General features: G+C 34.6%; 1 protein-coding gene across 5 annotated transcripts; it reads right to left on the reverse strand.

The window, feature by feature from the left end:
- Positions 1-236: 236 nt before the first annotated feature.
- On the reverse strand, positions 237-13,822 carry LOC107801964 (metal transporter Nramp1). Of its 5 annotated transcripts, none has more exons than XM_016625409.2 (15): positions 13,640-13,822; positions 13,281-13,420; positions 11,250-11,328; positions 11,118-11,158; positions 10,700-10,778; positions 10,509-10,613; positions 9,085-9,194; positions 8,768-8,949; positions 8,616-8,685; positions 7,921-8,094; positions 7,697-7,801; positions 5,322-5,453; positions 4,455-4,550; positions 3,743-4,079; positions 237-594 (listed from the first exon to the last, which is right to left on the reverse strand). In XM_016625409.2, exons 2-14 carry the CDS (start codon positions 13,392-13,394, stop codon positions 3,765-3,767), a joined length of 1,602 nt encoding a protein of 533 aa, XP_016480895.1. In that variant the 5' UTR covers positions 13,395-13,420; positions 13,640-13,822; the 3' UTR covers positions 237-594; positions 3,743-3,764. The 5 variants fall into 5 exon arrangements, with proteins under 5 accessions (XP_016480895.1, XP_016480886.1, XP_016480903.1 ...); XM_016625400.2 differs by having other exon boundaries at positions 460-598; XM_016625417.2 differs by lacking the exon at positions 237-594 and adding an exon at positions 3,013-3,141.
- Positions 13,823-14,340: the final 518 nt, after the last annotated feature.

A 14,340-nucleotide genomic window follows, 5' to 3' on the forward strand; every position in this document is an offset into this window, starting at 1 on the left:
AATTCTTCATGTTCAAGTAATTATTGACCATTCCATAACCAATTTATTTTTATTCACAATATTCACTGTGTCAAGCATGGGTTTTCGCAAGGGAATGATATATCCATACCCCATAGCCCATAATATTGTTGTAAACTGTGATAAGCAGTTAGGCCATATTGATATTTTGAGCAGCATGTTTAAAGCAACTGTTGTCCTAATAACTGCACACTTGAAAGATCGAACGCTGGAACTTAAAAACTGCACTAGCTAGAATCCATTACAAAAGGTAAGCATAGGTACATATTGATATATACTAACATGAATTTTCTTATAAAATTCACGGAACATGCACAATGCAACATGACATATACTCTACTACTTATTCTAGCTAGAGTGAATTAATTAAGATGATATTTATGGGGGTGTAAGAGTAAAATCTGTGTTCTTTTAAATTGAATGCCAATGATCTGACAGTGTGATATCACATAATTTAAGTGGAAAACAGGCTTTGAGATTGCTTGCATAACGTACGTATTTCCCAGCGTATGTCATCAAATTCTGTCCTGATGTTAGTAAAGCAATTGCAAATAGCCTGGAACTCCAGTTGCGCGCCTAGCTAAAATATTATGTAATTAGTAGTGAGGTAAAAAAAATGAAGAATAAAGAAATTATAAAAAAGATGAAAAACGTACGTAACTTTATTCAAGTGAATAGAAATGAGCAAACATTATGATATCACACACTTTGAGTAGAAATGAGTCTGCATAACATATTGCCCAACGTATATATGTCCCAGTTATATATTGTCGAACTATATATGCCATGGTGCTAATAAAGCTATTGCAAATAGGTTGGAACTCCAGTCCAGTTGCGCCTAAAATATTTCGTAAGTAGCTAGGTGAAAAGAACATAGTTATCATGAAGACTTCAAATTTAATTTATAAAAAGGATAAAAAAATGTAACCTTATTAATTAAGTGAGTAGAAATGATGTGAAATTAAGTAAGATATCACATATTCGAGTAGAAAAAAGGTTTTGTTCAGGTCTAAGGACTCACACTTCTCCTCATCATCTTTGTGCAAAATTGAGGAATTGAAGAAAACACTACTTCTAAATATATTTTAGAACCCAAGATACTCAGCCTGTGACAAGCAAGCCATACTAAATAGGTATTTTGAACAGCTAGCATATTTAAAGCAATGTTGTCCCAATAACTGCACATTTGAAAGAACGCTAGAATTTATAGGATTTGGATCACCTCCTGTACATAATCTCTCCATTTTCATCAATACACATTTAATTTAATGACACTTATCATTTTTCGGATCTAAGGGCCAAAGTTTATTTAGAATAAATCTGGGTTAAACTAAACATTCTTTTACTGGATTAAAATGAAAATAATTTTCTTTTGCACATTTTTTTTTCGTTCTGATTGGGCAGACAAAATTAGTTAGTCAGAGAGGAAAAATATTTTCTTACCAAGATTAAAACTAAAAAATCCTATATTTTTTCATTTGTCTGCCCAACTAAAACTGAAAGAGGACAAATGAAAAAAATATTTTTCCTCTCTGAGAGGACAAATAAAAAAAATAGGATTTTTTAGTTTTAATCTTGGTAAGAAAATATTTTTCCTCTCTGACTAACTAATTTTGTCTGCCCAATCAGAACGGGAAAAAAAAATGTGCAAAAGAAAAAATATAGGATTTTTTAGTTTTAATCTTGGTAAGAAAATATTTTTCCTCTCTGACTAACTAATTTTGTCTGCCCAATCAGAACGGAAAAATAAATGTGCAAAAGAAAATTATTTTTCATTCTAATCCAGCAAAAGAATATTTAGTTTAACCAAGATTTATTCTAAATAAACTTTGGCCCTTAGATTTGAAAAATGACAAGTGTCATTAAATTAAATGTGCATTGATGGAAATGGAGAGATCCTGTACAGGAGGTGAGCCAAATCCGAATTTATATATAAAGCACTAGAAGTCCATTATAAGAGATAAACAGAGGTATATATTGATATATACTAAATTGGCACTATGTCCCAATTTAGTTAGCATGGAAAGTGAGCTCTTTACTATATTTTTTGGAACTCTCAAACTTCTTTTTGTTTAATGTGTTTTAGTTTTATGGTCTGCAAATTCCTTGTAATATGGGAACTTAGCACAATGCAACATGATATATACTAATTCTAGAGTGAATTAAGATGATATCTATGAGGGTGTAAGACTAGAATCTGTATTTTTTAAATTGAATGCCAATAATCTGATAATAAGATATCACATACTTTAAGTAAAAAAGAGGCTTTGAGATTGCTTGCACAACATATTTCTTAGTGTATGTCCTAGTTATTATCAAACTCTATTCTGATGCTAGTAAAGCAATTGCAAATAGCTTGCAACTCAGTTGCCTAAAATATTATGCAAAGTAGTAAGGTAAAAAATGAAGACTTTGGAAGTTATAAAAAGGATAAAAAATATAGCTTTATTTAAGTGAATAGAAATGATCTAACATTATGATATCACATACTTTGAGTAGAAAAGAGGCTTTATTCAGGTCTAAGGGCTCGCACTTCTCACGGTCGTATGAGTACTTCAAAATTGAGGAATTGCAGACAACACTACTTAGCGAGATAAGTTATATGTTGATAAGAAATGCCACGAGAAAATTTATTGTATGTCTTACATAACCACATAACTAATGTGAGGCTCTTGTATTACTTAATAGTGAACTCGTAGGTGATAGGTCTCACTTGCTTACTTTAAAACATAAAATCAGAAGAAAAAAATTTTAAGTCCAGATTTTTCCTAATTAAGATACTTGAATAAAGGACCAGAAAAAGAAGCAAGGACAATGTATCGAATGGTAACAAAATATTATAAAAGAGTAGGCATTAAGTATGCATAACGGAGAGGAAGCTGTACTTCAATTTATTAAAAAAGAAAGAAATTACCTAGACAGCGATCACTTTGTCAGCATGAACAGTTGAATCAAAGAATTCTCGTGTTATATAGTTATATTATGGTTTAACATGACACTCAAATATATTCTATACTTTGCAGTCCTTGTGCGTGGGAGAATTCTTGGTTAAACAGAGAGTAAGAGATGGAAGACAGGAAGCCAATCTCATGCAAGAGCAAATACCTATTTCCCATTCTAAACCTGAAAAATTAGTCAGAGGTTGGAAAGAAATAAAATATACTCTAAGTAACTATATATCAATAGATTACCTCTATTAAGCAATTGTTTTTAAGAAAAATGTGAAATCTCTCAAATTTTTCAAAGTTAATTTTTGGACAGGCAATGAATCATTTGAGAAGTTGTCTTCATTGATGATAACAATGGTTGCTGAATAATGTGGTAATTAGGAGAAAAGGAGAAGAAAGAGATAGTTGAAATATTTTATTACCATCAAATACACTGTTCTTGCTTTATGTTAGTTATGTGACATATAACATAAAATTCATCATCACAAGATATTCCCTTTTAGCAGTGAAATTAAGGTAATTAACTATAATAAAACTCAACATCAAGAAAATCAGATAAATTAAAGACTAAGGGAATATAGATAATAGAGCTAATTTTATTCTCATATTTGGCCTGTCACGAGCGACGAGGCATAAGAGCTCTCTATATATAAAAGTCTATATGGGTAAACTAATTCTAACATTACAACTCTGGATCATTTGCAATAGTGCCTAAGGAAAATAGGTAAGATGAAATGAGTTCTAACTGAATTGTACACAAAAGTATGAGTATCTACCTCTAATCCGGCTGTAAACATGTCAATTAGTGGTCCTCTGCTGAGGCAACTGCATGCGCAGAATGTCCTCTCTAGGTAGATTGTTTGATTCAGAAACTTGTAAACCTTCTTGCCCTGTAAGCGCCAGAAGGTGTGTGCTTTCCTTATTTTTTCGGATAGCCAAGTATAAGATACTGCACAGATAAACTAACAAACACAAGGCGCCTAATATTCCACATAGAACCTTAACCGCCTTTCCTAAATGGCTATCCTTGAGAGAAGTAACCAACTTTTCTGCTAGATAATATATATTTATTCCCATGATGAGTGTGCCAATTAGCCAGGTTGCTCCTGAAACCTGAAGAAAGTTTTAAGCGCAAAAATTGTTTAGTCAATGTTGGAGCAAAGGTTGGACATATTTGCCAGTACTTTTACAATTGGAAGCGATTAATGCAGGAGATACGAAAAAAGCTACATAAAGAAAACAAATTGATCAAGAATACAGATCAATAGAGCAAGAGTTTTACACTAATAGAGACTAAACATCTGCTTCAGTTGACGCAAACTTGACACCGTAAAATCAGGCATTCTTGCAACACTGTTGGAATTAGCCGTTATGCGTTAAAGTTATATTCTTTTCATTACAATTTTTACACATGAAAATCTTGCAGTTTGTCATTAGTGCTAGGATGGTACACAGGAATCAAAGAAGTGCATCAGGATGATTTCTCACCGCAATTGGATTTACATGTGAACCCATCTTGGTTTTACTGCTTGTGAATTTGAGCAATGGAATCAGAGCAAAGGGCAGCTCAAAAGATAAGATCATCTGCAGAATAGAAATAACATAGTTGGATTAATATAAACAATTTAGAACATATCATGAAACATTGTCAGCCATCTAAAAACTGAGACCTCAATTTTATAACATGTTTGCATCATTAGCAATAAACTTCATTGTTAGTCCTCTACACCGAACTGAGTACCTAGTGAACCGATGGTAGCAATATAGCAATTGTGCGTCCGTAAGGTTCCTCTAAATGGATCAATCAAAAGTAAAAGCTTCATTGTGCAACGAGGAAAATGAGTTGGGCGGAGCAGGGAAAATGAATTGAAAGGTTCTATAATCGTTGATCTCAAGAACATTAGCTGCTCATTTTTCATCTTCCCTAATAAGGTTCTATAATCGTGTTCCAAGATTGTATGGCAAGAATAGAAACATCTAGAAAATGACAATCAGGTTGTGCCAGTCCATGGTCAGTCCAACCCATGGTCCTTTTAAGGAGATCAATTTCAATGTTAACTATCAAACTTATGGCAGTCCCTATTAAAAGGTCAATTAATATTGAAGTGTTACATTTAAACAGAACTGGCATAAATGATGGTGCTCTTAAACTTAGATCCACAATATCAAACAGATTCATACGGCCTCTTAACTTTTTGGGGGTAAAGGAAACCTAGTCCAAGATCAGGCAAGTGGAAAACCAGATGATCCCACTTGTAAAGTTTACATTATCCAATTTCATAAGACAAAAGAAAATTCCAAACGATGGCCAGTTTTCTAACTACTGTATGAAAAGCTCGAGTAAAGATACTTTACCGAAGCAATAATGATCAAGTCTCCAGCCCCAGCAGAGCCTCCAATGAGTGAAACAACTAAACTTGGGACTATAGCTAAGCTACGAGTTAAGAAGTTCCTTATCCACGGCTTCAGCCGCAAATCAAGAAAACCCTACACAAACGATAAAATAGAAGTGTAAACTAAAGATACAAATATTAATTGCACAACTTTGAATACTTAACTTTTTACACCACTTAAATTAAAAGGCAATTGATCATTGATATTGTGAAGTTTATGACATTCATTGTGGCTCTCTTGCACCAGATATAGGAAGAATTTTGATTTTACATTTAACCTATATCAATCATCAAAGTCCAACAATCAAGCACCACCTGTTTAGATAAACCTACACAGGTTCTCAAAACAGAGCACTTATTTGATTTAACTAAAAGTTATGGATTATGGAGCCTCATTCCTCTCCTAGTTTTAGGATACAGTTAAATATAGAACATTCACTGAGCAATTCTCAAGTGTTTTTATAAATTAGGAAATTAGCCTTTCTATAAAACGAGGTAATCCCAAGAAAGGAATATGGTATGCATTAATTCATTACCGCTTCAAAAAGATCAAAAGTCTGTCTTGTTCCTACATTTTGGTCCTCTAAATGTTTATGTTGGAGGTGGAAAGTATCAAAGTAAGCCAAAATATCTTGGAGGTGGAAAGTATCAAAGTAAGCCATAATATCTTAAACTCATCTCAATGAAAAGCTGTAACACCCCGGACTTTAGACAGAGTCCTATATCGTCAAAACACAAGAGAACTGAGTATATAAGTTAACAAGCCTTAGGCTTCATTTGTTTGCACTAAATAGAGGTCTGAATCTTAATCATTCAGATCTCAGACATCAAGTGCGTTTGTTTTTAAAGTCTGAATCTTAAATATTCAGATTTTAATCGTTAAGTGTGTTTGTTTTTTTTACTTCACAACCACTTAATGGATCTGAATAGGTATGTGTGATTAAGATCTATAAAATAGATTTAATTTCATTAAGATGCTATCATCCATATTCATTATTAACTGTCGTCACCGCCTACCATTATCAACTACCACCATGCCACCCACCACCACCATACTCAACCGCCACCACCACCATTCTCAATCATAGCCGCCACCATCATCGACTGCCATCACCCACCAGCCTCACCACCATCATTCTCAACCACAATCAAAACTCATCCACCTCAACTACCACAACTAACCACCCCATCACCATCAACAAACATAGCCGGCACTGCCCATTATTATAAACCACCACCACCACCACCACCATCCGCCATTATTAACTGTCACCACCCACCACCACCATCCTCAATCATAATCGCAACCACTATCAATCACCACTAATTACTACCCTGAACTACCACCACCAACCACCGCCTCTAGTCGGTATTCACAAGCACTATCGTTAGCCATCACCACCAACAACTATCATATTTTAAAAAACTATATATTTTATGGATAGAATATTAGATTAATTAGTATTTCATTTGAATTTTATGTTTATTAATTTATAAAAATAATTTTATACATTCAGATGTAAAAACTCAAACCGTCTTAATTATTTAGTATTCAGATCTTAATACACATCTTAATGTTCAGATGTGTATTCAGATTCAGACGTCTTAATCTTAAAAAAAAACGAGGCCCTAATGACGTGTTTTAAACCCATGAGGGCCTAGGCCCAGAGCGGACAATATCACTAGCGGGTTGGGCCATTACAAATAGTATCAGAGCCACTCTTGTGTCAGCCTTGCCGATGGTGAGTCATATTTCAACTGCGTTTACGCAAATCCCGGTTAGGCCGGGCAAACCTCAGTGCTGAGTCTAGGCAAATCCCATGCGGTGGGGCAAACCTCAGCAAGGACGTTGATCCATAAGAGGGGGTGTATGTAACATCCCAGACTTTAGACTAAGTCCCACATCGGCAAAACACAAGAGGGATGTTGGGTATATAAGTTAACAAGCCTTAGACCCTAGTGACGCGTTTTAAACCCGTGAGGGCTTAGGCCCAGAGCGGACAATATCACTAGCGGGCTGGGCTGTTACAAAAGCATAACTTAAAACCCTCACACTCTGTGGCCACAACAAAAGAAAGGCGAGTATATAATGCACCAAATGAAACTGGATGTAAGGGCACCCACATAGTTAGTTGCTAAGAATGAACTTAACATAAGTAGGTAACATGTGCTTTGATTAAGAGAAACCCCCTTATTGACCATTCAAGATACAGATACATTGCAAAATATTTTTGTTTTAGATCTTAACACAAGTAGAACATCCATGATCATGTTATGCATTTACATGTCAACAAAAATATCAGAAATGATGAAACAAATGATATAGCATGAGATTGCCTGCATAACGTATTGCCCGGCATATGTCCCAGTTATTGTCGAACTCTGTCCGGATGCTAGTAAAGCAATTGCAAATAGCTTGGAACTCCAGTTGCCTAAAACATTCTGTAAGAAAGTAAATGTAAAACAAATATTGTCATGAAGACTTAAAAATTATAAAAAGCATGAAAAACGTAGTTTTACTTAAGTAAATAGAAATGATATGACAGTAGGATATCGCATACTTTGAGTAAAAAAGAGGCTTTGTTCAGGTCTAAGTCCTCACACTTCTCCCGGTCATCTGGGGTCATAGTTGCGGAATTGCAGACAGCACCACTGACTGAGATAACTGATATGTTGATAAGAAATGCCACCATCAAAGCCAGACCACTTTCGATTAGATAATATCTGCATGCGTCCTGTAAATTATTTTTTTCACTAATTATGTCAAACAAGCTAACCTATAACATAATCATATATCGAAGTTCTAAATAGAAAGAAGATTACAAGGTTAAAACGTTAAGGGTGTCCTTTTTGAAAAAGAAAGGACTGCTCTTTAAGTCAAACACGTCATATGGAGTAACCCATAGTATAATTTATAGGTTGTTGACCACCCAACTCAAGCATTAACTTGCCTAACCACACAGTTAGTGACTGAAAAAGAAAGTGACAAGTGGCTTAACAAATTATTGATATAAAATGACGACAACATATTGTAGACAAAATGACTATTCAAGTTATAGTATCATGATATGACCCCTAAGCATCAATGCTAGAATGATGCTACATGATTCACAGCTAACATCGACAAACAAAGGATATTCAAAATCTCTCTATGTTTTATTTTCTTAGGTAGATGTGTGTGCGCAGACACTGCATTATTAAGCTAATGCATTATAAGGATTAGAAGAAATATGAGGTCTTTCAAAACGAAACATACTCTGATGCCATTGACAGATCGAGGAATTTTCCTGGAAAGCACCAGGGCTGAATGGAGGAAAAGATTGTGCCTGCAGAAAGTGAAATTATCAACATAACAATAGTAGAATCACTATCCCATAAATAGTATAGAGAACATCCGTCTGAACTTACGGCATAACCATAGCACCAAGTAGGGAAATAGCAAGCTTAGTTGCACCACTCCCTTTGAGTTGAGGAACAAAAAGCCCATGGAGAACTTCTGAAGACTCCGGCTTTGCATATCCAAGCTCCACAAAAAAGCATACAGCTATGGTAAGTACAAGGAATGCAATCAAGAATTCAAGTTTCCGAACCTGTAATATCAATGCAGTTCATGTCAGTTAAATCAGAGAGAATGATAGGAGAAACAGAAATTTTATTTAAATAGACTCTCTATGTTCCAGTAATTGTGGAGCATGGGATTTCGCATGTGAATGATATATCCATACCCCATACTGTTGTAATAATAGTAGACTCAAAGTACTCAGCCCTGTGATCAGCACACCGCACCATATTGGTATTTTGAACAGCATGTTTAAAGCAAATGCTGTCCCAATAACTGCACAATTGAAAGAACACTACAATAAAATGAAATGCACTAGAAGTCCACTGCAAGAGCTGAAAAATAAGTTCAAACAACAGAGGGTGGATGATGGACCTAATGCATGACAACATAATGAAAGCGAAAATGTTAACAAAAATTTTACTCCAGTTTAGATGGATTACTCAGATTGGAGCTAGAAAGAATTTATATGTATATTTTATGACATATAACTAGAACATTCTTTGACTCTGCCTTCCACTTTAAGAAGGTGGCCACCCCATAAGGTGTATAGTAGATTAATAGTGATCTCAGGCATTTCATTTTGACATTCTCCCACTTGTGGAAGAGCTACTTTTCTGCTGAGATCTCCGTACCACAGTGGTGTTTCACATGAGAACACATTGTGCTTAAGCTATAAATAGTTCATAACCAGATATTTTCCAGTTTCAACACGCTGAAGATGCTAAGCTATTTCGGCCCTTTCAATTTTTTGATAATCTACAGCTACTTTTGCAGTACAACTAGTCAATAATCGACGTCCTAAAGAACCATGTTGGGCATGTTATTATGGCAAATTGTATAGATGAAGAAAATAGCATTTTGTCCAACTTTTTTCTATCAAACATTTATCGCATGGGCAGTGCATAAAGATATAGTTTTCCAGTTTGAAATAGAATAGAGGCAGTGGAATATATAAAAAGATGAAGTAAAAGATAACTGCAAAGAGTGAATAACCAACAAATGGTCACTAAGACTTCCCATTTCTTGATCACAATTTAGTTCTTTAGGTTGGATTGGCCTGTCACATAAATTGCTAGACACTTAAACTAAAGTTACTCGCCCTAGTTGAGCAAGTTTAAGAAATTACTTTGGCAAGAGAGAGGAGTTTTTGCTTTCCTTGAACCTATGCAAACTTTGGAACCAGTCTTTTTCTCATACAACCACGTGGACACTTGTAGTGAAAACAATGCAAAATTGAAATAAGAGGTAAAACTAGCAAAAGAGATAATGTCAAACAAGGAATGACGAACAAATGATCATCATGAGCTCATATTATTTTCTCCATAATTTATTTCTTTATGTTGGACTGGTCATTCACGCAACCGTAGATAATTAAACTAAAGTTACTGGCCCTTTGTGACATGAATGAGTTTAAATAACTTCAGCATGAGAAATGATTCGTCCCTTTCCTTGAAAGTCTGCATATTCTAAACACTCTTTTTACTTATACAAGCACATGTCAGAATTAAGAAAGAAAGAGGTCAACTATGAATTTGTATCAAGAAAGATTCAAAGTTCACATTATGTCAAATTTGGGGAACCGCTTACCCTCAGGAATGTCACATGCCACAATAGCGATTTCTGCTATGATCCATAAGATGAAATTTGGCACCTTTGGGTACTCCTTTCTACAATGCTCCGCTAAATGCTTCCCTGTAACAAAGCAAGGAGTACATTGTTATCATCACTATACTACTGCTTAGACTGATAAGAAGATCAACTAATCCAAAATCATGAACCTGTAACCACCCCTAGATTTGCTGCCAAGGATTGGATCACAAGAGCAGCAAAGGAAGCCAGTAAGATTATCCAAAGCAACTGCAAAACAAGTAAGAGCTTTGTTACATAGATTGTAGATTAACAGAGAAAATGAAAATATAAGGAACAGCTCGTAAGGGACTTCTTAGGATTCACATATACAAGAGTAAGAAAGTCAAGTAATTAGATTAAAAAAGGCCAAACATGTTTATTCAAGATTGAAGACTAGTTTGAAGAAACTTGGTGTTTAATACATTACGGTTCAATTAAAGGTATTAGAAATCTCAGAAAAAATTCGTTCTGCAAAAGAATTTCTAAGTGAATTATAGTTGTCCCCTAAAGATTACTATAGACATCTGCACACTTGATTATGAAGGACAGAGCAACACAGATACACACCCCATATTTGTATTGAGCTCCAGCTTGTAAATCAGTTTGAACTGCAGAGCATATTGTAAAGAGAAAAGAAAAAGGTTACATACAGAAATAAAATATGTGATCAGTAAATCCAAATTCATCACCAAGACTTACAATTTCCAGGATCGATATAGGCAATACAAACAAGGAAACCAGGACCAACATATGAAAATATGTTCTTCCAGCTTTTCTTCTGTAAATACAAGGACATTCATCAATTGATTGACACCACGGATTATATATCGACGTACTCCAACAAAATGAAGCAACTAATTCCAGCTGTAAGTAACGAACAATAGCCACACCAGATACATTGAAGAGCTAGACACGATATGAGAGAAGACAACGGGTTACAAGAGTTAGTATTACCAGATTTTATTCTTCACTATAGAAGAAAAAAAATCATTCAAAGTAGAACTATGACAGAGAATTCATGGAAATTTGTAAGATCACAAAAGAACTCCAGTGAAATATCTTGTCACATGCTTGCACTGAACCAGAATTGGAGAGATATGTTGCATGGCAAAATCAAGCAGAGAACCTGTTATTACTAATAAGTAACTTCTAATAAATTTCGTCATCTTAAATTAAGATTTTACTCTAGTCATCGAATTGAGAGATTTTACATCATTGAGTGCACTGGTAACTGGGCAGTGTAAGTAGCTACAAAAAAAAAAAAAAAAAAAAAAAGGATTTCCTCCAACATTTCTGGTGGAAACATACTTAGATTTAATAAAATAGGATCAATTAAAATAAGATGGTAAAGAGAACTTAGAAAAAAAATGGTATCATATAGAGTTCAGATAATGGTAAAAGGTTAGGAGCCAGCCAGAGGCGTATCTACGTTGAGGGGTATGGGTTCACGTGAACCCATACTCCTCTCCGTAAACCATGTATAACAATGTCATAATTCTTCAAAATTATTTAAATATATGTGTGTGCACCCATGCTCAAAGACTCCTATGATGCAATTATTATTGGGTGCACCTCTACAAGTGATATTGACAGTTCAAATCTCACTCCAAACGGTCTTGTTTTCGGTACGGAGTATAGATATATATGTGAAACTTACTAAAACTTTAAAAAGAATATAATTTTGAACCTATAATTTCAAAAGTGTAGTGGGTTCATGATAAGAGACTAAAGTTAAACCCGTCAAGTGTAAATTCTAGATCCACCTCTTTACAACAGTGCACCCATACTTTTGAAATCCCGGATCCGCCTCTGGAGCCAGCAAATGAATATTGTTAATGGTTACAACAACAACAACAACAACAACAATAACAAGAAACCCATTGAATTCCCTAGTGTCGTCTGGGAAGGATAGGATGTACGCGTCCTTACCCCTACCTGAGAGCAGAGAGTCTATTTCTGATAGACCTCAATATTGTTAATGGTTAAAACAGCAAAATGAAAGTGGCAAACTTAGAACTAGTAAAAAGAAAGTGAAAGTCCTATATAATAATAGTCCTATGCAAGAAAGACAAGAATCCTCACTTTCCAACCTAAATTTACGGAGCAACTGCACAAAGTACAAACCAACTTCAGAACCGCGGAAAACGATCTGTAAGTAGTACCATGAAATAGGAAGGATAAAAATAGGCATGTATATTAAAGGTCCTTTGAAAATTGAAAGAAATCGCAATGCTGTAACCTTCCATCTACCAGTCCTACAAATTTTCTCACAAATAGGCAAACTAAAATAAGGAAATATCCAACATTTAAAAACATAATCACAGTGCAAAAATTATCTGCAAAATAAGATATAAAATCAAATTCGTGAAAACTCAATTATCTCTACTCTCTAGTAACATTACTTGTTCATAGCTCCAGCTGACAATAGTTCATATGACATATGTATTAATTTGAGCAGTTAAACATATTCTTTTTAAAATAATAAATTCTTAATTAATTACTGTGTATAGTAGTTTTGTGTAGTTTTAAATGTTATTATATATACCAAAATAATTGTAAAAGAATTGACGTCTCTAATTTTTTTTCGTGTTCTAGATTGTCACTCTCTTTCGGGAGAGAAATTTTGGAAAGAGTGTGAAAAAGAAATTTAACATAAGACAAAAAAAGAAAAAGACACAACACATTCGGAGAAAAGTTAAAGGCGTAGAAGGAGAAAAGTCGGAAACTGACATCGGGTACAACAATCTGATCATATTCGATATCATCAATCAGTGGCTGATTTGAAAGGTTATTGTTTGCAGTGTTTGTCATAAACTGCGGCTGTGGGGTCGAGTTCGCCGCCATCTTTAGGACCAGCAAAACAGAGCACTCTGTTCCAATACATTCAAGACAAGATTGGACTGTATTAAACCATTAAAAATAGAGGAAACTAATTTCTATAAACAAGTTGGCTGTAAAACAGGGGAAACCCAGATCCAAAAAAGCAAATAAAAAAAGTAGAAAATTATCGACGAAGAATGCGCAACAACGCCATTTGATACGCAAATTGCATGAATGAAGTGGAAGAGAAACAGAGTTGAGAAAAATACCTGCGAAAGTAGTGAAGCGGAAGAGGAAGAAGAAGCAATAGAGCGTTTATAAATAAAATGTGGAGAGAGCAAAAGAGTGTCCTGTCCGTTCGTCAAACAAGACAAGGAAGCGCTTTCAGGTTTTTCAACTTTAGGGACGCTCTACTTAACGTCTTCTCCCAAATTCTCCGCCATCCTTTATTTATAACTGAGAGAGTGAGTCTTTTTTTCTTGATTTTAGTAATCTTTTCTGGTTCAAGTGGGATTCCCGGTCCATGTCACTGCGCTCAGACTGACACTTAACGCCCTCTCTATTGGGTTACTCTACACTGTTAAAAAGTAGTAATTCCGGATTTAGTGGACTTTAACTCCACCTTACTTTCATCAAATGGAGTATCTAATTAATTGCTAGGACCACTATATTGGACAAAAATAATACACCTAACTAAAGATTTATATACTTTACTGTAAATTTTGGATAAAAAAACGTTAGGCTGATAATATAAATAATAGAAATTTTGAATATTTAATATAAATAATGGGTATAAATAATTTTTTTTTTTGGGTTATAAGTTTTATAACTTCACTTTCAACACCACAAGTTGTTAGTCCCAGTATTTTACATCTCTAATATATGATAATAACACACTAATGCTAAATGGTAATCTATCTAGTCTAGATTATATTAAAAGGAGGGTAGTATGCATTGTGGTTAAGCCAAG

The sequence above is a fragment of the Nicotiana tabacum genome, chromosome 4 (genome assembly GCF_000715075.1).
Source record: "Nicotiana tabacum cultivar K326 chromosome 4, ASM71507v2, whole genome shotgun sequence".
In the NCBI taxonomy this organism is placed as follows: Eukaryota; Viridiplantae; Streptophyta; class Magnoliopsida; order Solanales; family Solanaceae; genus Nicotiana; species Nicotiana tabacum.

Coding starts and splice junctions, on each gene's coding strand:
- LOC107801964 (XM_016625409.2), bottom strand. CDS start 13,394: ATGGCGGCGAACTCGACCCCACAGCCGCAGTTTATGACAAACACTGCA. Junction 8,950..9,084: donor TATTATTACAACAGTATGGG/GTATGGATATAT, acceptor TTGATATTACAG/GTTCGGAAACTTGAATTCTT. Junction 8,095..8,615: donor GATCTGTCAATGGCATCAGA/GTATGTTTCGTT, acceptor AATAATTTACAG/GACGCATGCAGATATTATCT.